The sequence below is a fragment of the Scophthalmus maximus genome, chromosome 10 (assembly GCF_022379125.1).
Source record: "Scophthalmus maximus strain ysfricsl-2021 chromosome 10, ASM2237912v1, whole genome shotgun sequence".
NCBI lineage: Eukaryota > Metazoa > Chordata > Actinopteri > Pleuronectiformes > Scophthalmidae > Scophthalmus > Scophthalmus maximus.
The window spans coordinates 12,333,952-12,360,745 of NC_061524.1; the positions used below are offsets into that span (position 1 = coordinate 12,333,952).

Here is a 26,794-nt window from a genome sequence, read left to right on the forward strand (position 1 = left end):
CTGGGCACAATCCGGCCCTGGACATTTAGCACCTTGGATTCATAGCTGTAAGGAATGGTCTGCTATTATCTAACCAGTCTACTCTTTATTTTTATCAGAAAATCATAAATCATATAATAAGCAAATACCTCTGACAGAGAACTCTGCATCAGCCAAAATGTGACAAGAGAGATTATGGTTAAATCTGTTCCATTCATCGACTTTCACAGTCTTTGATACAGTGCCGTCTTCAACCACAATATAAATAATTTGGCTGCTAGTTAAACATGAATGGCCCATAAAGCAGGAAAACACTGTTTATCACGTTTCTGTGTATAAGACGTGTGGAGTGTTCAGAGGACAGCTGGTTTCACAACACGACGCTGGCCAAAATCAATACCTTGAGGCTTCAAAGGAGCAGTTCACTGACCAGTGGGTGACGTCACGGTGGGTTGGCACTTTGGTAAAATGTTATAATTGATCCGTCACCAATGTTGCTTGTTAGATTATGGATTTGCTGACATAATTCTTTTGGCACACACACAAAGCTTGGGTCACAGTTAGAAATGAACATTGTAGTAAAAGGTTTGCACACCTCCTCACCTGCAGGTCGAAGCTGGGTCGAGGGATGCTCAGCAGACCGTCCTCCATGTCACCACGACTCCACCTCTGTCGTGTCTCATTCCACGTCTCTCTCTGCCCTCATATCCTCTCATATCCTCACTGTGAACTTGGTGATGAAGTCAGAAAAAAGCAAAACATTGTTTGATGTGAATCAGTCGGTCGGTCCATCACACACTCCTGCAATGATTCCAATCAGGAACAATGAGTGGACTCACCTGTGTGCAGATGATGGGTTGGCAGAGGATTTTGAAACAAAAAAAAAGAGTCGGCCTAAACCTAGTTCATTTGCAGACTACAGTAACACGTGTCAATCATTACTTCTGCTGCATAGGTCTGTTTGCTTGTTCGTCTATTTGTCGGCAGGATTACGCAGAAGGTACAGAAAGGGTTTGCACCAAACGGTTGCGAGATGGAAAGAAAGAAAGAAAAGTAAATTGGGTCATTTAGGCAAGTCAAAATGTCTGCATTGGAATAAGGTCTCTGGTCTCATTGCTCAGGCCCCTCCTGTTTCCATGGTTGTTGCTGAGCAGGTAGCGGCAAGTATTGATGTGATATCAGTCTCATTTACTGTAAATACTGGAAAAAACAAACATGTTTCACAGAATGTTGGTGCGAGTGGTCGGCGTGCAGATTCCCAGACTATCGGGAGGTGGTCACCACGAACACAGTATCTAGATAGATACTGAAAACAAGTGTACAATATATACAGTAATATATACATGATAAAAACATTATATACATTTGCAGTTCTGATGAAAGAACTGGGATGAAAAAACTGAATGACGTCAAGACAAGAGGAGCATGTGGTTCAAGACAAAATACGACTTTGCTCCTAGCTATGCAGAAACCCAAAGAAGTCCGTCAAACGGCTGGTGTGGATTTAAATAGTAATTGGCACAAAAAGAGAGAAGAACTCTTCACTCCTCCTCTAATCTTGTTCTATTTCTTCTCAGACCCTGTTGAATTTTACACATACATAGGATGATCATCCACAGTTCTGCTGATATTCAAAGGATCTCAAGTGACTAAAGGCCAAGTGAACGACTATGAGGATTACGGTTTACTGGGGGACTTACTTTTTAGAAGAACTGTCTTTCTTGTATAAGACCCCACATTGATTCACTTGTCTCACTGTCATTCTTTTGTTTTTCAATTTTGGCATTTGAGTTCATGTTTTGTAAGTCGAGCCTATATGTAATTTATTGTCATTTATCATTTCTTGTTGTGTCTAAAAGCCTGGGATACACGTTGATCGACACGTTTACCAACAAATGTGACCAATTATGAGCTCTTTTATTTCACGTGTCATCTGTAAACCCTGTAAAAACCACAGGCCTGCAGTCAAATATATTTGGTTGTAATCCATCAGTGTCACACACACACACACGTCATCTGAGAGACACAGTTGAACAACCTGCAGCATTGCAGCGTTACTTACAGCTTGAAACAAATGTGGATGGGGGTTTGACTACCAAGTCACAAAACGATTAAGATTCTTGAAAAACACTTTGGCTATTGATGGCTCAAGTTCACAAGTAGACCATACGTGGTCACGAGCCAATGGGGTTGGGATCCACTGCTTTGTATTACTATTTTAGAAAACATAATGCATCACATTGAAATAACTAATTCTTTGTAATACAATGATATATCATCATATATATCAGAGATGAATGAGTGTTTCTCTGGAGGAAAGGGTAAAAAAAAGAAATGGAGGTTTAGCATGTGAATCTTTATGTATCTCAACAGCTGTTTCTGAAAGGGTAAACAAATTGAAAATGTAGTTAACACAATTGAACACAGTTTTATTGTTAATCAAATGTCTTATTGTGAAAATCCAGGACATTTTAAACAGCAGTAACAGGCTCCAGTTTTGACTGAGTTCCTCTGAGTTCTCCGACATGTCTGCAGTCTCTCGAGTCTCCTGAGTAACACAATCCAGTAAGGCAAGGCACGTTTATTTGTATAGCACATTTCAACAACAAGGCAATTCAAAGTGCTTTACACAAAAGATTAAAAGCATTGGGAAAAAACAGATAAAATCACATTAAAATACAATGATTAAAAAGAGAAAATCAAAACATGTTAAAGTAGAATAAGACAGGTGATAAAGGTTACAGTGCAGTATAAGAAATGCATAGATAATATTTACCGAAAGGCAGCGGCAGATATGTGGAGCATAAAAACTCAACACTGCCTCTCCATGTTTAGGGGACAGAAAGCAGACCAGTCATGGACGATCTGAGCGGTCTGGGGGGTTCATAGCAAAGCAAAAGATCAGAAATGCATTTTGGCCCTAATCCAGTGCCAGTTGATTGCACTTAAACTCATCTTTGATGAGCTAAAACAATGACTTGCATTTGATCACACTTCTGATGTGATCGGTATAGAAGCCAAGTGAGTGAGGTTTTCTGGTGGGCGTCTTTGGGTACAGGTGAGGTTTGAGGACAGAGTCTGTGACCTGTAGAAGTCGACGCTGGCCTGGCAGCAGAAATGGCGAAGAAGGAGATTGGCGCTGTGCATATGAAGTCAGTGAAAATGAGCACAGCCATGCGTTTGGCGATCTTGGTGTCTCCGTGACGAGTTGACGAATGCTCTGGTTTGCGAACGCTCAGATATATGCATATGTAACAGTAACAGACTATAATGAAAGCGGCCCCGTCTGCCAGTCCGTAGCGTGGTTGTAGTACTCGTGACGGGAGTACTGATCCATGAAGGCAATGAGCATCAGGTAGAGCCCCATGCACATGTCAGCGAACGCCAGGTTACACATGAGAAACCTGGAGATGGTTAGCTTATGGTAGCTAATAAGCAGAATAACCATTACAGCCAGGTTACCTGTCACAGCGAAAACCACAATTATCCAGGTGAGAGCGCGTAGGAAGGGGAAGCCCAGCAGGTCCTCGCAGGGGTTAAAGGCATCAGGCCTCGGGGTGCACTTGATGAAGGGGTCTTTGACAGTGAGACAATACAACTCCAGATCAGGATACTCATATTCAAAGTCATCAATAAAATCCACGCCATCTGTAGAGGGCTGTCTGAAAGATACACAGTTGATACACAGATTACCAATTGATCAAGGAAAACTATCTGCTTCAACCACGGTATGAAAAGTAGGGTGAGGGGAGGCAGAGAGGGGGGTGGGTAAATGTTTTTCTTGAATTGTATGACCGGTCCGGTTCTGTTAGAGTTTTCTTCCTGTTAAAAGGGAGTTTTTTCTCATTGTGGGAATGGTTAGTTTTCTTCTTTCTTCTGTCAGGGCCAGTTCTTGGCATAGGTGACGTGGGCGGCAGCCTAGGGCGCAGAATGTCCGGGGGCGCCGCAAGGATGACTTTTTTCTTCCTTTTCATAAGTCCGCATGCAGCAAGTGAGAGCGAGACCAGTGTGCGCCGCGCTCCCCCTGTTACCGGAGTACAACAGGGGAGCGGCACTAGGACGCGCAAGACTGGGCGGGGAGAGAGACCCGAGGGAGAAGTGACGATCCCCAGTGAGGCTGCACAGATCGGCGAGGGGGGCGACGGACCGAGGGACGGGAGAGGAGGCGTTGTGGGATCCGCAGGGGGGAGCGCGCCCCATGCAGGACTCAGTCCTCAGAGTTCAGCTGTTCACCCTGTTATTCAGAGTTCGACTCAGACAGAACCGTGAACCGGAGAACAACACGCCTTTGTCGTGATTGACAACGTTTCTCATTGATGAGTCCCAGCTGCAGCTGCTCCAGAGTGCTGATCAGCTGTTTATTAAAAATGTATCATGGTCATCACTATGTCCAAATTCAACACTGCACTTTCTTGACCTGTAAACAACAGACAGCTTTCTTGCAAGATCAGTAAAATGTCTCAGAGAACATTTACATTCTGCTGCCCCTATATATAAAATGTATGGCTGGAAATTATCTTAATTTCATGAGGATCACAAAACATAGTATGATTGGGTAAATAAATGAAAATCATAATACAGACAGAATTGTGGTCTTAGAAATTTGAGGAAAAATGCTCTCAACCATTACAATATCCTCAGGAAATAATCTCTTCGAGCAGCAAACAGTCCCTCCTAGTCATAATTTGGCCCAGGGCATCAAAATAGCTAGAGCCGGCACTGTTCTCTGTTATATTATGAGGTCTCGACCTCACTATGTCAAGTGCCTTGAGATGATGTATGTTGTGATTTAGCGCTATACAAATAAAATTGATTTATTCATTATATTTGAATATTAAAAAGATAAAATATTTAGAACAATTGATTGAAAAAAGAAATTCTGTCTGTATTAGATAATTTTTTCATTAGCCATTAATCAGTTAATTATTTAAAACTACAGTAAAGTTAAACATGTGACATAAAGTGTCATTGATTTTGTGTGCTTGGTTCTAAAATACAGAAACCTGGAATATTTTATTTTCCAAGATTTTTTAATTCCACTCCTTTTGTAGGATTTGCCTGTATGGATTAGTCAAGAAGAAATACTGATTATGTCGGGACTAAAAATTGAAATATGAAATTCACTCCCCCAACCCCAATAGTTCAGTATAGTCCCAGAGGCAGTGATATAACTTACAATTCAGGATCGAAGAAATCACAAAACGTTGGTAAGTTCTCTAAGGCCCTTTCCCTTTAAATAAAAAAAGCAAAGGAAAAGGTTAGACCACATAATGTCAATAAACTCAACTGATAATGACCAAGCTACTTATTATCTGTATTCATCGGACAGAGCTTTTGACATTTTTAAATGCAGATGTGAAAGCATTTGTTGCGCTTCTGGGCGCAGTTGTTGGTTATTACCGTTCTTTCTGACGCCAACTGTGGAAGGCACAGCAGTGGCTGGAGTACGTGAGCTCAGCGTCCATCAGTTCAGTCAGGCTTTCCAGTGGAGGGAGAGTCTTCAGTGCAAAGGCGGAGGTGGCTTTCAGGAACCTCACCTGCTTCAACCCTTTAGATGGGAGGGATCTCAGAGCTGTAGAGGAAACATCCCTGAATCACATACGCACAGAATGTAGACATACATGAAGTGAAGATGAGAAAGGACTAACAAAAAATACAATATCAAAAATTTGATACAAGCCACTAGGACAGATTACGTCTATTACGTCTTTGATCTCGTGTAATTTCATCTCTGCTGGAGGAATACAAATCCAGGCTTTCCCACGAGAAGGGCCATCGTTTGGTGTTTTGTTAACCGTGGGTAGAAATGCTGCTCCTGGCAAAATCTACTAAATCTCCCAAAGGTGTTCACCGAGTCCTAGTGACTGGCAGCCAAGCCCTAATTCAGTGTTTCGTCTTCATTAAGCCAATGAGTAAATCATGATGTTTTTCTAAGGAGATGCACATTCACTGCAAAAATGTTTCATCACAGAATGGAAGTCGTAATTACACTGCCATTTACTAAGGACTGAATTCATTTCATCCTAAGCAAAATAATCCTCAGGCTCTACATTGCTCTTGATTGGATACTACTTGGATACAGTGAATACCACAAACACTAATTCATAACCAAGATAATGGGAAATTTCATATCTACAAAATGGGGTAGCTTGGAATCAGAGACACATGTCACGATAGAGGTGTTTTCACATTCCTCTCCTGGAGTAGTAGAAGTCTGTGCACTTCTCTGAAATTTGAAATTCAATCGAATCCTGGGCAAGCTAGATTTGGTACGTCACAAATACAGAAAACCTATCGCTGTTCAATATGCAAATGTGGCAAAGAAACTGGAAACTTCCAGTGCAGCAGAGTCAGCGCGTCCACGAGAGGAGGGCAGTTGTGTCAGCAGACAGTTAGCATTAGCATTAGCAGTTTGTGAGAGTGTTATGGCTGAATATCGCCGTTGTTGTCTGATTGCGCACATTCTTCCACCGGTCAACCGAGCGCGAGCAGCTGTGGTGAGCGGGGCGCGGCCTGTGTCATTTGCATATCATTAATATTCATAGTCTCAGAATTCCTCAGTGAGGGAGAGAGTGTGGATGGTTTCTAGCCCCATTCCAAAGATTGTTTTGGGGTAAACAATGTTAAACAAAATATTAGGCATAGCAGATTATTTTGATATACTTGACAGGAGGGGGTCTTTAAATGAGAGTAAAAAATAATAACCTTTTAAAAAGGGTTATTTAGTTTGACAATCACTTTAACTAATTGATGATAGTGTCATTTCCGTTAACATTTTGAATGCACAACTTTTAGAAAAAATGTAGTATTTTAAACATGAAGTAACTGCTTTGGTCACTTGGGGGCAGCAGAAATGATGAGATAAGATCGGTACCTAATTGATCCCAAGCTCAGCAGGTATCACACAACACACCTTACAAAATATACACTATAAAGTATTACATACAAATGTATAAATATACAAAGTGCAAAAAATATAAAGAATAAGGAAAATCAATATAAAGAATATACATGAAAGTTAAGTTGATAGAACATATTATCTAGCAGTTCCCGTTTAACATATTCCAACAGATATGGAGCACTACATATAAGTAGTCATGTGATCCTCTGTTGAAATGAAAATGTTGATTATGGCAGTATTAAATAAACAAAATTCTTCTTCCAACACTGATTTTTTAAACAGACTCCAAAAGACAAAAACAGTCATGATGTTCACTTCGGTTTTATCAAGTTGAATTAGTTACTTACAGTGAAGTCGGTCCTATGGCTCCTTCAAAGGCATCTTCATGAATGTCACTGAGATGACCGTTATCTTTCAAAACTCTACAAAAGACATCAAAAGTCAAACAAATGACCTCCACTCCCAACTGTAGAACTGTAGCCTTTCAGTTAACATGCAATATGAAATGAAAATGTAAAATGACATGTGAATGGCCAACAGAGCCCAAAACCACTTTTTCAGCTACTTTTAGTTTTCTCAATTTGACACGGAGGAAGATGAGCATTATTTTTAGAATGCACAGTGTCTGCACATATCTCATCCCCATCAACATTCAGAAGTACGGCGGCAGAGTGAGAAAACAACAGGGCATCCAATCTTTGTTTAGTCTTATATAATGTTTGTTTACTGGTACATTCCGTTTTTAACGATTAGAAAGAGAAAAGCCCTAAATCTGAAAACATACTCAACAGCAACACACAGTATCAACTCATGTTGTTGCTTATAGCTTAACTGTATAAGGGAAAAATCTTGATGATCCAAAATGCTTACAATTTGTTGAGCTTGGTTCCATTGAACGCATGAGCTTTTATTTCCTTGATGCTGTTTCCAACCAGGGTCCTGCCAAGGACACATTGTTCTAAATTTTAGTTTGTTGACAGAAGCATCTATCACCAAGGTCAGATAACTGAACATTCAATTACATAAGCATAAGACACATCACAAAACATTCTTTACCAATTGTGACAAATTGTTGCTCCTAGCTCTAATAAAATGTGTTGTAAGAAAAGAATCCGGCTCCTGTACTCACATGTCGACATACTCCTCTGTGATACCCTGGAAAGAATTGGCAGGAATGGAAACGATCCTTACGTTGTCCATCACTTCTCTGCGCATGGAAGAGATAACATCCACAATTCCCTCAGATGGTTTGGCTAAACACTCAGTTAGACACAATGATGTATAAACATAGAGAAAAGGAGGATTTGCAGTGGGGTTGGTGGCATCGTGACATTGATAGATAAAACATGGAACTGGCCTCAGGAAGAACAACTTGGGTTCCACTTAAGTTAGAACAAGAACGTGCAGCTTTGCAACATGCAGAAAAACACTAATCCAGTTTAGAAACAGTAGTTTTTATATTGAATTACTTACATAATCATATTTGGCATCAAGGAATTGACATTTGTAAAGTCTGGGAAGCTCAACAGTCCCGTGTTAGAGATCCTCCTGTGGAGACAAGCAGCAGAGGCAGACAATCGCAAGTCTCAGTTGGGGAAAATTTCAGGAGCCAGTTCTGGAAAACGTTTGCGGTTAAATATGGTTTATCTCATGTCACCATGCTTGTAACCTTTGAGAACTTTTTTTCCACAGTTAACTTGCAGCAATAAATGATAGATAAAAAAAACCCATCTTCATATTGAGTATTTTTTTGGCATAGATCTGCAATCTCAAATTCTAGTTAACTAACAGTTCAAGACACAAGACTGACAGTGTTCCCATGAGGCAACTTTTTCATTTAAACTCCACAGTGTAATTTTTAAAATTTTCGTTGGGAATCTGGTGGTAAAGCATTTAAAAATGGGGCGCCTCTGCAACAGTGGGACTCCGACTTTCGCTGCATCCACTTCTCCTCCAATCTCCGTAAAAATTACATTGCTGATCACCATCTCCATTAGGTAACATATAAACGACGCATAATTAACTCATACAACCCCACTTCAAAATCACTGAACTATCCCTTTAACCATGTTCACCATCACAGTGTATCATGATACAGGTGAGGGCTTGGTAAGATTAATTCCTATACTCTATTATAAATATTTGAATTGATGAGGCGTCTAAAACTCCAGCAACATAAAAATGTGTTATTCAAGTACTGGTGCCTCCAAAAAAAACCTTAAAGTCTACATGTTGGAAACTTTAGGATCTCCACTACATTTCATATGAATTCATAATGAGATTGTACTAATGACAAACCCACTGGCTGGTCAGTGGGGTGTACAGTATATATAGGTGATAATTAACAGTAATGTAAAAACAAAATGACTTACAAATATTTCAGTCTGGGCAGGTCGGTGAAGGCCGCTTTTTCAATGACCCTCAAACTGTTGATGTTCTGCACTGAACTGCAGGAAGACAAACGAGGAAAAACATCAGTAATTACAATTGTTGTCTCCGCTGCTGACAACAAACAAAGCCATGCCTCCATCAGCTGCTCTGAAAGTCATGGATTAAACACGCCGCTGTGTAATTGGGAGACGAATCTTGTGAAACTTAAATGAAATGAACACACGGCAGCTGTTGAAATTGATAATTGCTCTCATCGCAGTTGAATATGATGTGTGGTGGAAGGTACGTGTCACTTACATTTGCTCCAGGCTGTGGAGGGAGAGGAAGGCTTGTCTCTGTATCCGTGTGATGCTGTCGCTCATGGAAATCTCACTGTGACAACAAAGAAGTGGCTCCACATCAGTCAACAGATTAACAAATGACTCTTGAATTCTCTCAGATCCAGCCAGCAAATATGGATTTTTAGTGAAACAAATTCTAGGAGCAGAAAAGTCCTTGTTAAGGATTCATTTCCACCAGTTACTTTACTGCCTTTTCAGAAATGAGAAAAAGTTGATTGATAAAGACATACAAAACAGTTCAGAGTCAAACAACATCTTTTTTTTTCTTAAATCACCGATTCAGTCCCCAGCTCTGCAATAGTCAGCCGACACTTTAGGGTTGAGGTCCTTGTGCTTTCATTGCGAAGTGAGAAACAATTAAATGACTCCATCTGTAGAGTACAGCTCTTATATATATTTTTTATTTTATCACCCCCTGTGATTGCGCTGCGTCGAGTGTCATAATTAACACTCACAGCTTATGAAAAGCTTTTTCACATGAAGCTGACAAACCCCACGCCAGCTCATCATGCTACGCTGCTCTGGGCTTAAAATTTAAAAAAAAATATCAAGGATCTGACACTTCATTTAAACATTTTAGCACCTAAAACCACTTTTAGATAGAGATGGAATTTGATAATCAATTGATCTACAGAAAGCTTTTTATACAATAGATCAAACCAGTTATTTAAAAAATGGAGAAGTATGGGATAAGAGGTATAGCCTACTCTTGGCTGCAAAGTTTATACAGAACAGAAAGCAGTGTGTGCAAATTAAAGATGTAGTGTCTGGATTTAGAACGATCACCTGTGGAGTACCCCTAGGATCAGTAATTGGTCCAAAACTGTTTATCCTGTATATTAATGACATTTGTGATGTTAGTGACTTGTTGAAATGTGTTATTTTTGTAGATGACACAAAATGATTTAGTTCTGGGCGAAATTTATAGGAACATCTGTTTGCTGTTGAAAGGGAGCTTGAAAATCTTAAAAATTGGTTTGATGTTAATAAATTGTCCCTTAATATTAAGAAGAAAAAAAGTATGGTTTTTGGCAGGCAAAAATAAATTGATATGGATATTAAATCAAACATCCCTGATTCTGGAATAGAGAGTTTTGAGACAAAATACCTGGGGGTTGAGAATGATCATAAAATAACATGGAACATATTGATTATATTAAAGGAAAAATCTCAAAATCAATAGCAATCCTGTATAAATCTAGGAATATACTCAATTCTAAGGCCTTGCATATAATATACTGCTCACTTATACTGGCCTACATAACTTACTGTATGGAATTGTAGGGGTCGACCTTGAAAACGGCCATGAATCTAATAGTTTTTCTACAAAAACGAGCCATAGGTATTATTAATAAAGCTTGTTACTATGATCACGCATCCATTGTTTCTAAATGCAATGATAAAGTATATTATAAAGTCATGCAAATGATGTTCAAAGCAAATTCAAAGTCATTCCAACAATGTGTACAAACATTCTTCTCAATACAAGAGAGCAAATTTGACCTTGGACGTATTTATACGTTTACTGTACAAATGCCAAAAAAGGGATTGAAAGGACATGTGTTTCTATTGTAGGGATGAACGTGTGGAACAATGCCAATACAACTGTGAAAATGTCTAATTCACTTTTGGAAATTTCGAGGAAATGTTTCAGGTGTAGAATGTTGTGCATATTCCCACACTGCAGGGAGGGTAATGAATGCGGGAAGGCAGGGCCAGATAGCTTCTCGGTGCCTGGATTGTAACTATGTTGCAGATGTACTGTGGGTGTGTGTGTGTGTGTGTGCGTGTGCGCCTGTCAATTTGACCCACATACACACTGAGACACACACACACACACACACACACACACACACACACACACGCACACACGCATTATTATTCCATTGCCCTATACATATCACATTTCCACTGGATTGACATTCCACTTTACCAAAGCAGATTATAATATTGTTGACATTTATAATATTGATAATATTTCTGTGAATGTTTTTAAAGATTTATTTAAGGTTGTTCAAACTTACAATATATTTGTGGTTAATGTTTAATGCCCAAATTCTGTCATGATTCAAGGCTGGCAGCATAAACAATACATTTAACTGAGTTGATTAGGTAAATGCACAGTGTAACTTAATAAACTTAATACATCATTAATTCACCTCAACACAAATGCATCAACAATCATGGCGACTTACATGAGGGTGATGTTGATCAGCTCCTTGAAGGCATGAGTGGGGACTGCTGTCAAGGGCAGATGAGGGAGCCATCTGTGACAATCAGAAATGAACTTAAGTCCACATTTACACTCTAGAGGTCAAATAAAATAAAAAGCTTACCCTTCCACAGCTGTTACATTGATGATCCATAATATAATATAGATTAAGAGAGAGACAGACACAACATGTCCCAGAGGAGAGAAAAGAAAAGGCCATGAAGTGGCAGAAAGCCACTGATGAGTTGAGAAGGCAGTGAAGCACCACAGACCATTGACACTCATTAGATGGTAGACAACACGACAGTCCATGCACAGTGAAGCTGCAGAGGTCGGTTACTCACAGTGTGGACACGGACACGTTGTCCGGCCGGGAGGCCAGCTGCGACTCTCTGCTGCACTGGAGAGTGTGCGCGCTGCAGCGGCAGATGGCCGGACAGGTAAAAGACGAGCAGGAGCGCGCATCCAGGACACCGGACAGGGCGACCAGCAGGCAGAGCGCCCAGAGAGGCATGTGTGCCACCGGCCCACTCACTGAGCCATGTGTTGGACCAAAAGAGAAGAAAAGAATGTGTGTGAAGAAGAAAAAGAAACAGTCAAATCTGCTCAAAGTTCAAAAGTAAATAATCTTGCGTTTCTTTTCTCCACCTGCGCTCAAACGCTCCACTGCGTGTCGGGATCCAGTGCTGCCTTCAGGTGCTGCCGTAATCGAGAGGTTTGTTTGCGCTGCGTCCGGGAAGCGGCAACTAAGTGACACAGGGGCGGAACTTTCGTTGGAGGTCTGTCGGAGGCCGAGACCAGGTGGTCGGTACCACGCGATAAGAATGAGGTCGTTCATTGGTTCACCGCTTGCACATGCGTTTTGTCACGTTTCTCATGGAATTCTAAAGATGGCGGACGATGCATTTTCTATGATTTGATACTAATTTTAATGATGCGCTGAACTCCAATCGGATTAGAGTTAGGGTTCATTGTCTTTGCAGACAAGAGCGAACAGCAAGCGATAAACTTTTTTTAATGACCTATCAAAATGAAGATATCCTTCATTTTGATTGGTTCCAAGAATAAATCATCGTTATTGCGTCAACTTGGGGTAATTCTCTTCTTTCACTTTTGTCCGGCATTTTTGAATATCTGCCACTGTCAGAGGCAATGAAAATACAAATCTACTGTACAACCAATCACATTGCTATCTCTTATCTTGTTGTGGCCCTACAACACGGCCGCAACCATAGCTCTGTCTTTGACAGCGGAGCTGCGGAGGTGTGACGCTCAGTGGGTGGAGGTGATGTCACGTTTCCCTCATATTTGTGTTTAATAGATGACTTCTCCAAGGCAGGGAGACACTTTTTTTTTGTATTGCCAATGAGGCTTTCATTTTTTTAATATATTTTAGTATAGATCCCCGGGATAAAATATTGTTTATTATAGCCTCCACATACAACTAATTATAAAATTCTGATCAACAATATTCAGGAAGAAAGAAAAAAGTTCAAAAGAAGATTTAAGAAACCTTTCAGACAAAAAGGCTTCATTTGAAATGACAGAGATAAGGGTCTGAACATAACCAGCCTGTGCCATCGGTAAAGATATTTTGAAAAACCCATATGGCAATAATTTTACAGTCAAAAAGCCATCTGGAGAAAACCTTTTAAATTATTTGTCAACTCTCCATAGCAATGTGCTTGCAAATGTTTTGCTCCTTAGCTATAAATCACGCAGACTTTACATGTTTACTCACATCCATTCAATTGCATATTGTACTTTTGTTTAATAAGAATATGTTCTTCCTACACCATGTAAGACGGCCAATTGTGTCAAATAATAATTGTATATCTAGTTTAAGTGTAGATTGAAATATCTGCACAAATATATGTATTTCATATGGAAATTACGGAAACCAATGGATGGACAGTGAATGTCCAAATTTGGAGAAGAGAGCAAAATTAGTTTTCAAATTGAATTGATGGGTGGATGAAACACAAGACTTTGACACAGGAGACCCACTGCTGTTCAGGGTGTTGGACTAGTTGGAAAAATTATAATTCACCCGAAGCAAAAACAAATTTCGAAAAGCAAATGTGCACTTGAGTGCAGCATACCCCACATATTCCAGTGAGGGTGTAAATATCCCCAAAAGGAAGCACAATTATCAAAAAGAAAAAAAAAATAAATACAAATACTAGTTAAAAGTGGAAAAAAACTTCAAAGTGAACCATTCAAAATGACAGCAATGAAACCTGATGTTAGAGAACACAAGAAGAAGCCTTTCATCAAAAATTATGCTGCTGTTGAAGCTGCAACTGTATTTTTACTTTTGGCCTCTTAATATGAAGATAGGGAGTAACACTAAAAAGTGAAAAAAAAATGTGAGGCAGTTTGAAATCTACTTGCTGACAGTGGATTTTTATCCTTTGAAAGTGCAACAGTTAATTTAATTGTTACAACAGAGTCTGTCTGACTGCACTAAGTAAAAGGCACGACGGCCTCATTTAACCATATCGAATGGATGAAGATGAATCTTGAGCAGGATGCTTCTTTCTGTTGTTCCACTGGTCAACCCTTTTCCCAAGGGTGCCTTGTCAGCGTGGGCCAACCACAAAACAGCTTAATACAGCAACAACCCAAATAAAAACAAAGCGTCGCTGCTGTAAAATGCACACGCACGCTTTACATCACAACCTCAACACACGTCACACTGCCGGTGACATCACAACCGCGAGCGGCGGTCGCGTTTACACCAGTTTGTCAGAGGCAAAGTGTCTTGTCACCAACATTGTGAGCTGAATGTCCTCTGCTCTCAGTGACCCTGACCCCATTTATATATATACTGTGCCACTGTGACCCAAGTCAACAGAGCAGCAACACCTTCCTTTGACTGCTGCGGAGTACACGCACGCACGCACGCACGCACGCACTTCCCCGCAGAGGTTACTGCCCATTACTGTTTACCCAGACTCCTCGCCAGCATCTCACAGTGTCAAGTTCCAGTGTGTTTAACCCTGTAGGAGAAAGAAAAACCCACACTGACAGGGACAGAGAGACTAAGGGGGCCTCTGTGAATCAGCCTGTGTCTTCATACGAACCGCCATGCTGTGAATCACATCACACCTCAAAGGTCACGCGCAGCAGGGAGTGACATTCAAGAAAAAAAACAAAACATGACACAACTTCAAGATTGGAGTTACATCACATTAAAATTTCATGAATGCTCGACAATATACTAATTGCTGCACTGAGCTGATTGTTCGATTGCTGCGGCTCTTCAAGCATTAGCTGTGTTTCTGGAGACAGCCCTTTGCCTGCTTCATTGGATTTATACATGAACAGCTAACGCTGAAACTTTGGAAACTGTGTATAATACACTGTTATATAAATACACGGTTAAATTGCATTTGAAACAGTTTGTTTTAATAAGGTGGCATGAGCAGACTTAGAAAGATTTGAAGTGGGGGCACAGGGAGTGAGGGGGTGTCAGACTGGGGCACAGTTTTAGAAAAGGGGGGAAACATTTGTTAAATGAGTAAAAAGCATGGCCAGGATTACATTTAAGGCAATAAACTTTGGACATCATTAATAGTAACGTTCTGTATTCATCATTCAGTGCTGATATTTGCAGGCATCAGCTGATATTTGTATCAGAAATGCTAAAAATTGATACTAGTGAAGACGCTGATAATTTAAATGTTTCTGTTTGCAAGGCTATACTAGAGGCAGCAAAGACGTCAGGGCCGAAGAAGGGAGGTAAGCATAAAAGTAAGATTGTACCATGGCGGACAAAGGAATGTACTGAAGTAATTGAATCTCGAAATAAACTTTTTAGACATAATATGTCTAAAAAAAAAAGTTCATGAAGAGTTGAGAAGACAGTGAAGTACCACAGACCATTTACACTTATGAGATGGTAGACAACAGTACTATGTACAGTAAAGCTGCAGAGTTTGGTTACTCACAGTTGAGGCACAGTTTCCAGAATATTATTGAGGATAAGAAGTTGCAAGGTAATGTAAGGAGAACCATACAAACTGCAAAGAAGGACTTTTGGAGCAAATTTCAAAACTGTGGGAAGGAAGACAGAAATTGGAAAAAAATGTGGGGAATGATAAAAAGAATGAATTGGATTAAAAAAAGAGAATGTGTACCCAGTATTAAATGATTGAATGAGTGAAATAACAGCAGTGAGTAATGAGGAGAAAGCAGAGATAATGGCAAAGACTTTTCTTAAAATTCACAGTTCCAGACAATATTAGTGAAGAAGGGAAGGGGAAGGGAAACTACAGTTGCAGAGAGTGAAAAACGACTACAGCATGAACAAGATACCAAGGCCCTACTAAACATGAGGATTATTAATCAGACGGTGTTAATTAGGTATCAGAGGTCGAATATATAGGTGGACTAAAGACTTTCTACAAGGAAGATCAATACAAGTCAGAATAGGAAAATAAGTATTTAGTCCTTATAGAAGCCCTTCATTGTTTTCTATCATGATAAATGATGTATTTATGGAAATAGAGAATGGGATGGGGTTTTCTCTTTTTTGCGGATGAAGGGGCAATTTGGAAGAGGGGAAGAAATGGGGATTTTACTGTAAAGGGGGCCATTAGGAAAGTAGAAGAGTGGTTATATAAATGGGTTTAAACATTCAGTTGATAAAACAGAGACAATGTTCTTCTCAAGAAAAAGAACGGGTAATGAGGTAAAACTAAAATTATATAATCAAGAATTGGAGAGAGTGAAGCACTTTAAGTTTCTGGGGTTGTGGTCGGATGAAAAACTTTCATGGGCTGTTCATATTCAGAAAATAGTGGACAAATGCATGAAAGTAATAAATGTAATGAGGTGTTTAGTTGGAATCGAATGGGGGGCAGGCAGAACAGCTCTGAAAGCAATATACAATGGGTTAATTACATCAATACTGGATTATGGTTGTTTATTTATAGATATTATTCAGTATCCGGGCTTGAGAGATTGTGCATTTAGAACAACACCAACAGCGACATTACAAGTGGAAATGGGAGAAATGCGATATCAACAGCTCTCACTGAATTACTGGATTCATTTACAGGGCCATAATCAGGATCACCCAGCACAAGATATTCTGAAACCGTGTTGTGAAAAGGAGAAGAGGGAAACAAAAAACTTTGGATGGACAGTGAAACAGAAAGCAACAGAGATTGAAGTAGCTAAATTCGACTGTTGTCCAACTCTACCAGACACTTCGTTACCGGCTAACGAAACAGCGCCATTGTTGAACAGGACTGGAAACACTCGAGCAGTACTAAGTAGAACCAGGAAATGGTTGTGCAAGTAGCCAATTGACTGCGGGTCACAAAGTCAACATGCATTGTGGGAGATGTATTTTATGGTCACTGTACAGCAGCATAGACTTTGGTTTTTAGACAAACATATGCCTTTTAAGCTCTCGTGGGCCACATAAAATGGGTTTTTTAATCATAAAATGAAGTGGCTGGCGGGATCCAGCCCGCGGGCCTTGAATTTGACACGTGCTCTACACTCAAAGGCACCACAGAAGACTCATATCTCCAACAAGGAAGTGACAGTCAAGGAGACTGAAACAGAGCCAAGTGAGAACGCGCACACACACACACACACACACACACACACACACACACACACACACACTAATCTACTGTCTTAATCCTTGCCGTTCATGAGGGGCTTGTATTTGAGTGTTGTGGATCTGCGATACTTCCACTTCAGCAGGTTATAATCATTTCCATATGCCCTCTAATCACTCCCACTCAGAAGCCATTTTGCAGTATGAGCACCATGAGGCTGGCATGCTAATGAACGTGGGATAAACAAGCAACCAACAAACAGAATTATTCTGAATTATTAGAGGGAATTTATGCAGCCTTGTTTTTAATGGCTTATGACCTTGAGGCTGTCCGCTCTTACTGCACTGCCCAATCACATACGTATGCACACGCACACAAACTTAACAATTTGTAGACAGGGCAATGCTCCTGACGGGTTATCAGGGCAGTAATTCACGGGTCCTTGGACAAATCAGAAATAAATCACAGAGATATCGCATTAAGAGAGTTAACCCGTTCACAACCAGACGGGACAGGAACCCTGTCCACCGTAAACTCACAACAAAGAGTATTTGAGTAACAACAGGGTTCCACATCACTGCATGAGCTAAAAAAAAAAGCTCTCATCCTCTCATATACCATGATCTCTTCCACCATGTTGAAACATGCACTGTGCGGTTTGATGCTCTTACTTTAGCCCTCGTCAGAAGGGGCTTCAGTTCTTCAGTCTGATCAACAGATGTCTCTTTCATAGCTGAGATCCAGCTCAGAGTTCCTACTGTAAAAAAAGCCAGCTGGTCTTTGATCACAGATTCATTCTGATCCAGAGCTAAAGAATAATCAGTGTTGTCACATAGTAGATAGTTTTATACGTTTGCCGAAAGCCTCATTGAGACTCATTAAAAGAGGTAGAATTCTAGGTAGAACATTTTGTGACCGTTCTGCTCAATATTCAAATGCGTGTATTAAATACAAATGTCCTCAATATTGAATCTTTTATTTGGGTGGTAATCAGTCTACAATACACAAAGTGTCCTGTCTGCACCCTGACGGTCAAAATGCCGCACGCGCGCGCGCACGCACGCACGCACGCACACGCGCGCGCAAGCACGCACGCACGCACACGCGCGCACACACACACACACACACACACACACACACCATTGCAGTCATTTAAATGCCTTTGTTCCAAATGTGTCAACATTATCTCCAGCACAGCAGCTAAAATATGTTTGAATCGATCAGAACTTCTACACTTCATGCAATTCCAGCATATTTTCTTTTGGCCTCTACCAACATCAAAGCATCCACTTCGGTGCCAGCTGGACTACAGCGTCAGTAGTGGGGTTGGCTAAGTGTGTGTGTGTGTGTGTGTGTGTGTGTGTGTGTGCGTGTGCGTGTGTGTTAGATAGAGAGGGGGAGACTTGGACTGAGGCCCAGCCCTTGGCACATTTGTGTTGATAAACACATCTTAACATACCTTTTTCTGTGGATGCTGTGACGTTTATCCAGAAGAAGAGGTGTTGTTGTCCACTGAGGACACATCTCGCTCCGAAGGACAGATATGTCCGCCGCTGGGCAGCTCGACGGGCCGATCCACCCGTCCACTGGCTACTCACTTTCTAGGTGACATCTGAGGACAGCACTCTCTGTACCTGCTGGGCACAATCCGGCCCTGGACATTTAGCACCTTGGATTCATAGCTGTAAGGAATGGTCTGCTTTTATCTAACCAGTCTACTCTTTATTTTTATCGGAAAATCATAAATCATATAATAAGCAAATACCTCTGACAGAGAACTCTGCATCAGCCAAAATGTGACAAGAGAGATTATGGTTAAATCTGTTCCATTCATCGACTTTCACAGTCTTAGATACAGTGCCGTCTTCAACCACAATATAAATAATTTGGCTGCTAGTTAAACATGAATGGCCCATAAAGCAGGAAAACACTGTTTCTCACGTCTCTGTGTATAAGACAGAGTCACGTGCACGCTGCACCAGCAGCTGGTGTCGCCCATCAAGACACAGAAGCAGCTGGGACTCCTGGTGGCAACCAAATATGCTAATTAAAAATTGAAAATCAGAAGCGCTACAATAATGAGATGTGAATCATTATATGACATTTAATCATCCCATGGAAAACATTAAGCCCGCAAAACATAATTTGGGCAAAGCACAATGTAGAGTGATCAGCTAAAGGTTAATTACTGTTTGTTTGGCCTCTGTTACATTCAAAGGGATTTCTTTGTGGCGCTGAATTAAAACACAATCTGCCATGATGCATAATTTTCACTTCATCGATGTTAATGCAGAAGTGCCGGAAACCAGTTTGGCCTTGAATGACCAGCAGTGAGCGACTGAACTGGTTGCATAAAATTACTTTGTTTCTCACTTGATTCATAACGTCAGTAAACATTTTCCCAGGGAGTTTATGGTCTCAATCTATAGTATCAAGGCTTCTTCAATACAGTCCACATTGACAGATATTACTGGCCAATGGTTGCAGGTTGCAGGTTTGAATGCAGTGGACGAGTCAGGCCCACCCCTCCGCTTATGGTGATATGCTTTCATCTGATTTCAAAACACCAAAATGAAGCTGGCGAAAAATGCAAAACTTGATGCATTAAAGTGGTAGTTCACAAACAACTGGGTGACCTCACGTTGGGTTGCCACTTGGGTAAAATGTTAAAGTTGATCCGTCACCAATAATGTTGTTTCCTACATTATGGATTTGCTGACATAATTCTTTTGGTACACACACAAAGCTTGGGTCACTGTTAGAAATGAACATTGTAGTAAAAGGTTTGCACACCTCCTCCACTGCAGGTCGAAGCTGGGTCGAGGGATGCTCAGCAGACCGTCCTCCATGTCACCACGACTCCACCTCTGTCGTGTCGCATTCCACGTCTTTCTCTGCCCTCATATCCTCTCATATCCTCACTGTGAACTTGGTGATGAAGTCAGAAAAAAGCAAAACATTGTTTGATGTGAATCGGTCGGTCGGTCCATCACACACTCCTGCAATGATTCCAATCAGGAACAATGAGTGGACTCACCTGTGTGCAGATGATGGGTTGGCAGAGAATTTAGGGAAAAAAAGTCAGCAAACTAGAGAAACACAATATATATACAATATATACAGTAATATATACATGATAATAACATTACAAACACATTTGCAGTTTGACTGAAAGAACTGCGATGAGAATAAATAAAGACATGAGGAGCATGTGGTTCAAGACAACATACGACTTTGCTCCTAGCTATGCAGAAAATCAAAGAAGTCCGTCAAACGGCTGGTGTAGATTTAAATAGTAATTGGCACAAAAAAAGGAGAAGAAATCTTCACTCTGTCCTCTAATGTTGTTCTATTTCTTCTCAGACCCTGTTGAATTTTTAACATATATATATGATGATCATCCACAGTTCTGCTGATATTCAAAGGATCTCAAGTGATTAAAGGCCAAGTGAACGACTATGAGGATTACTGTTTACTGGGGGACTTACTTTTTTTTACATTTTACGCTATGAGCAAAGAACTGTCTTTCTTGTATAAGACCCCACTTTTATTCACTTGTCTCACTGTCATTCTTTTGTTTGAGTTAATGTTTTGGAAGTCGAGCCTTTATGTAATTTATTGTCATTTATCATTTCTTGTTGTGTCTAAAAGCCTGGGATACACGTTGATCGACACGTTTACCAACAAATGTGACCAATTATGAGCTCTTTTATTTCACATGTCATCTGTAAACTCTGTAAAAACCACAGGCCTGCAGTCTTTCATTTACTGTCCCCTGTTGTCAAATATATTTGGATGTAATCCATAAGTGACACGTGCGTGCGCGCGCACACACACACACACACACACACACACAAACACACACACACACACACACACACACACACACACACGCGCATAATCAGAGAGACACAGTTGAACAACCTGCAGCACTGGCTACATGATCGTCTTGTCCGTTTTCTCAGATGTGTTGCAGCCACACAGCAGGCTCTGCTGGCGGTCAGCGTTAGTAGCCCGCGCAGCAATCACACAACTGCAGAACAGACCAATACACACTAGGAAAGACAGGCTGGCAGTCCTCTGCTTCAGATTCACAGTCTGTTGCTGTAGAGCCATCCATCCAGAAAATCTGTCCCCCCACCTAATTAAGTTGAAAAGCGGGAGTGAGAGGGTCATTAAGCACTTATTTATTTGGCGAGCCATTGGTACAGAACAGCAATCGTATTCTTCTCACCGGGTCATATAATTGGTCTGAACAATGATAAGCTTAGTGCCATGCAGAGTGATGGGCAAGGGCACTTGGGGGTGCTGTAAATTGTGCTATGTCTGTGGTACACAAACTTTGATCATTACAACCTCAGCAGGGAACGCCGCTGATGAATACCCGCGTTGACCTCAAAACCCGCCAAACGCATTTTGCGAGCTGCTGCCGAAGTCGGCTCACACATAATACTTTATTGCTGGAAATGAAAAGTGGATAGGTGTCCTGTGAGAAGTGGTCGCACCAAGTGCGATTACATCAGGGAAAAGAAAAAAGAGGGGAGGATTCAATTTGGGAAGGAGTGTATCACACAGGCAGGGTGGCCCTTGTGCCTGTCAGAGATTGGGAGAGCGGAGCGTTAATCATGGCACGCAACCCACATCTCCTGGGCTCCAGCGCTGGCTGTTTGAGCATTCTGCCAACTGAAATACAGTCGGTGTCAGAGAAAAGGTCAATGACTTTGTTATGAGGCCCTGTGAGGACACTGAACACGAGCTCTTTATTTGACAAATACAAACTAAAAGACGCCATGCTGCTCCGCACTCGGAAAATGATCAGAAAGTCTTTCAGGTCAGAACACCCGAACCACGTCAGAAAAGATGTAATGTACTGTCATTTGTTGAAAGGCATGTCAGGAGAGTTTCAAATCTTGGGATTTGGCGGCATGGTGGCGCAGTGGCTAGCACTGCTGCCTCACAGCATGAAGATTCTTCCTTCCACAGTCCAAAGACATGCAACGTAGGTTAATTGGTTTTAAATGCCCCTAGGTGTAAATGGTTGTTTGTCTCTCCCGCTGTTTTCAGACATGAACTCTGGACAATGTCGTCAGAATTGGGTCTGGACATTCTTCGGAGTTTGCCATTCACGTAGGATACGAGTCCACGTATGCTGCGTGCTGCGTCCACAACAGCAGGATATTCCCCTGAGCATGTTATTGCGTCTGGGCACAGCATGTAGGAGGTTTTCGTTCGATAACTGTGGAGAGGAGATACTCCTCCTCTATTTTCAACATGGGCTCACTTGGACATCCCCCAGAGATTTTATGAGGGGGCTGGCAGGGGAAAATCTGGAGAATGTCCAGAGCAACATCTGCGGACAGCTGTGTTCTCACACACAGGCCCTCCGGAGAAGTTCAGGACATTGTCCGGAGTTCGGTGCATGTCTGAGAGCAGCTCAGCTCTGGCCCCTTGTCCAGGGTGTACCGCGACCCCCACCTTTGACCAATGTAAGCTGGGATTGGCACCCACAGGAGACACAATGTGTTTGTCACGGTGGTAAGCGCCGCCGGCCACAGGTATCTAGGGCAGTCACAGTTGACTGCACAGCTCCAACTCCTCGGCAAGATAAAATAGCGACCACGGTTTATACCAAATCTAAGATCTGAGGCACTTCAACTTTAAACGTGAGGATCAGCATATTCGAATTTGCTACTGTGGTGATTAGCCTGTGAGCCAATCAGTCTGTCCTCACTCATAGGTTCACTGGCTAATCACAACCCCTCCCCTAACCCAAACACTACCCGTGAATAAGTCCAGGGGTGCGGTCAAATTGTCAATTTGGCTTAGGAAGGTTCCTAACAGAGTGAAAAGACCCAGAAGTGTTTCAGCTCTCTTGCCTATGTCCTTTAGGATAAGCTACACTGGATCTTGCGAGTGGAAAGGGGATATGGACGCCCCACAATTCATTGCGGCAGGAATATTTAACGTGCTATGCATGAACGTAGATGATTAAAATCCGAAATAGAAGAAGTGTATGAATATAACAGAGAAGGGACGCAAGTCATAATGTAAGTTACACTGTACCGTTGCCTTTGATGCATTTCCATCTAATGCCATATGTTGTTCATGTGGATAAATATGAGTGGACAGGAGTGTGGGCAAACCATCACTATCAGTTGAATTACACAGTCCTGCAGACTATTAAGAATTTGAAGAATTTAAATCATGTGATGGTAGATCTGTGATAAAAATGTATTTTAATAATGCATCATTGTAAATTCCTAATACCCAACAACTTTTAAGCCTAACAATGAAAACATCCACACTGTGTGGTTCAGGTTGGTGAGGGTCCTGGTTGTTTGTGAATGTGCGCTATTTTTTTTTCTTCTTAAGTCAAATCAAAAGAATGGATGGGATGAAAGAAATTTACAGTCCCTCTGTGTCCACCCGACAACTCATCAAAACCAGAATATAATTAACCAGAAATGTCCCAATCTTTGAGAAATTTAGTTTTTATTAATGTGCCCTTGGTGTTTGTTTTCAGCATCAATCTAAAAACTGCTTCATATTTTCAAGAGGTTTCGACGGGGACAGATTTTTCGAGGAAGCCTGACAACACGCTGGAGAATGGTCTTGCTAAATTTGCATGAAAAAATGAAATCAGGGCAGCCATTTGTCAGTGTGCAGCAATCAATCCTGATTGGGCGACACGAGTAGACAAGAGGGATGTCGGCACATCTGATATTTAAAGGGGGTCAAGTGCCATCGATCGCAGACTTCCACGGAGACACTGACCTGTCATCGATAAGACGGATTAAGCTCTCATTGCCGGCACATGTTTCTTCACAGCCCATCATATCCTCACATCCTGTCTGCGGCGTCCACTCGATGACTCACTTTCCCATGAGTTTTCTTTGTGGGTCCACTGCTCCTGTGGCCTGAAATGCTTCGGAAGTACATGAGAGGAATCATAGACGATTTCAGTGGGAGGAAGGAATATATTTACAGGTATATATATATACAGAAAACAAAAGTTACTTCATGTTCATGTTTAGACCTTAACTAGTTCTTGCTGATAATTATCACGTCTCTGTAGTTCCCTTCTCCAGGTCTGTGGAGGTTTTTTAGCATATTTAAGTTTCACTGCTCTCTGCAGTGACATTTTTTAAACACTACAGGCGACTGTTTTTTAAATTAGCATCCGTTGGAGCATTTAGCAGCTAAAGAGCCAGATATTCCCCTCAGGAGATGGTGAAGACCAAAACAAAGCTAAAACGAGAGTGAATATTGGACTTGGCTTCTCCAGGCAGACAGAAGCACAACGTTTCTGCACCGCTGCCCCTAATTGGACAAACAAATCAGTTGACGTTGACCAGTGCATCATTCACCTCCTAACGGTTTTGTATGCTATTATATTACATTTTAAAGTTGATATATTTAATGAAGTCATGTTACTATGTGAAAATGTGAGTCTGGACCTTAAAAGATGTGCTAGACTGCTTATAACTGGAACAGAATGACAGCATGTGTAATATCTTGTGAGCTTGTGTGGCATATGTTTACTCTATTTGTTTTAGGTTAAAAAAAACGTATCATTTGAGAGGCCCATTGCTACTTTATCTGATTTTGCAGCTATGTATTATTAGATAACGTTCTACGTAAACCAAATGGCTCATTATGTTGGTTTTACAGCGTAACTTGGCGAATGGTGTTTAGGTCCAATAAGTTTGCTACTCTTGGAAAAAGAAGAAACATATAGAGGTTAAACTGACTTTTCCAGCAGCAATGACTTTATGAAGCCCCGCTATTCTGAAATGAACCATGCTGTGGCAAGGTGGGAATAGGTGTCGACAAAACACTGAGCAGTTGGATATGGATATGTGAATTGAGCAACCAGCTGCTCGTCCTCTATATGGCATATGTCCAAACGCACATTAAAACACTGTGGACTCCAGTGTCCACAGAGTATTCTCACGTTCATCTCAAATATATGGACAGATTAAAACAGCCTCATAGGCCTTAGTCTCTCAAATTTGTGCTGTAACATATGAAGTCCTGGGAGAGATGTTTGCTCCAGTTTTTTCCTGACAGATATTTGCACATCCAAATAATTGGACTTTAATGTTGAAACCGACCTGTTTCCTTTATGTAGAGTGGACGCAGTGAAACGGAAACAGACAGAAAAAATAGCTTTCATTTTGAAAGCTCATAAATCCCCCCAATTAGTGCAGCAGTGAGACTGTGGAGGAGCAGTTTTCTTTCTTTCTTTTTTTTTTAAAGGGAAAGATCTTTCACAGGAAGTAGTCTTAGTGTTCAGAATTCAAGCATAATCACCATGTGCTTCTCCTCAAGCAGAAATTGTTAATGTATACACATTCTGCATACATAATTAGGGTCTTTATTCACGTATTGGTGTGTTTGAGGATTGATAACAGTTTGATGCAGATGCGAGTTCCATTGTTGCATTGTTGAATTTTAAATTGCATTTGTAAATATATGATGAAATATATGGAAATAATAGCTGTTTTCCAATATTTGCATGTTATAAAATGATAAATTGTAGTCGATCTCTTTTCTGCAGAGCATTAATTAGCCGGTTAGTCATCCACATTTGCCATTTCTGCCTCTACCTGCCACCGTCAAGCTTTGGTCCATTTGTTTTAAGTTGTGTGATGTTCACATCTAGGCCAGCAGATGTCAGAAGTGCTCCTCAAAACCAGGGTGTTGCTCAAAGCATTGAGATCACATTATTGTCATCAAGCTTGTTTCCTTGCAAAATGTATATGTAAATGTAAATGTAGTACAGGCACAATACAGGGGTTGGCTTTTTTACATGGATGCTGTCAGGTGTGTAAATATGTAATTTGAATGTGGAGGTTTTCTAAGTATGTGTGTTGGGGGGGGGGGGGGGGAATAATTAATGGAGAATAGGTGCAGAACAAAGTAGGTGCAGATACATGTAGTGCTCCAGCTGTGCACCAGATAGGGCAGATATGGTAAATAAATCGGTGACGTGCTGCGATCGACACAGAGAGAACACAAAGACAGAAGGCAGGCAGACTCTGACGGAGACGGATAAGAAGACAGAGAAGTAGGCCGACAATCAGGCAGACTGGAGCACACAAATAAACAAGGGTACCTGTACTGTATGGATAATGACGTGGTTTTGGAGATGAAAGCAGAAACAATGCAAATAGCCTTCACTCTCAGCAGTTACCATGACGACCAACCACCTGAACTTGGCAGGTAAGTCCCAGGAGAGGTCTGCAGGAGAGAGAGGCGGGAAAAGAAGGTGTGTTAGTGTCCTGGTTTCACAGTTTGCAACGTCCTCTACGTGTCTTCTCATGACACACAAGTCTTCGCAGCGTTGTGCAATGGTGGCTCCACTGGGAGGCTCCATTTAAGACACAGT

The 26,794-nt window shown here is 41.2% G+C and overlaps 1 protein-coding gene across 12 annotated transcripts; it reads right to left on the reverse strand.

The window, feature by feature from the left end:
• Positions 1-2,387: 2,387 nt before the first annotated feature.
• LOC118283414 (lutropin-choriogonadotropic hormone receptor-like) lies at positions 2,388-26,646 on the reverse strand. 12 transcript variants are annotated; one of them, XM_035605326.2, is made up of 14 exons: positions 26,522-26,646; positions 24,178-24,328; positions 12,473-12,570; positions 12,169-12,358; positions 11,808-11,879; positions 9,569-9,643; positions 9,253-9,327; positions 8,354-8,428; positions 8,010-8,087; positions 7,751-7,819; positions 7,228-7,302; positions 5,380-5,568; positions 5,156-5,209; positions 2,388-3,641 (listed from the first exon to the last, which is right to left on the reverse strand). In XM_035605326.2, exons 2-14 carry the CDS (start codon positions 24,237-24,239, stop codon positions 3,245-3,247), a joined length of 1,509 nt encoding a protein of 502 aa, XP_035461219.1. In that variant the 5' UTR covers positions 24,240-24,328; positions 26,522-26,646; the 3' UTR covers positions 2,388-3,244. The 12 variants fall into 12 exon arrangements, 10 of the variants coding, with proteins under 10 accessions (XP_035461219.1, XP_035461217.1, XP_035461216.1 ...); XM_035605324.2 differs by having other exon boundaries at positions 12,169-12,376; XM_035605323.2 differs by lacking the exons at positions 24,178-24,328; positions 26,522-26,646 and adding exons at positions 18,863-19,040; positions 20,197-20,337 and having other exon boundaries at positions 12,169-12,376.
• Positions 26,647-26,794: the final 148 nt, after the last annotated feature.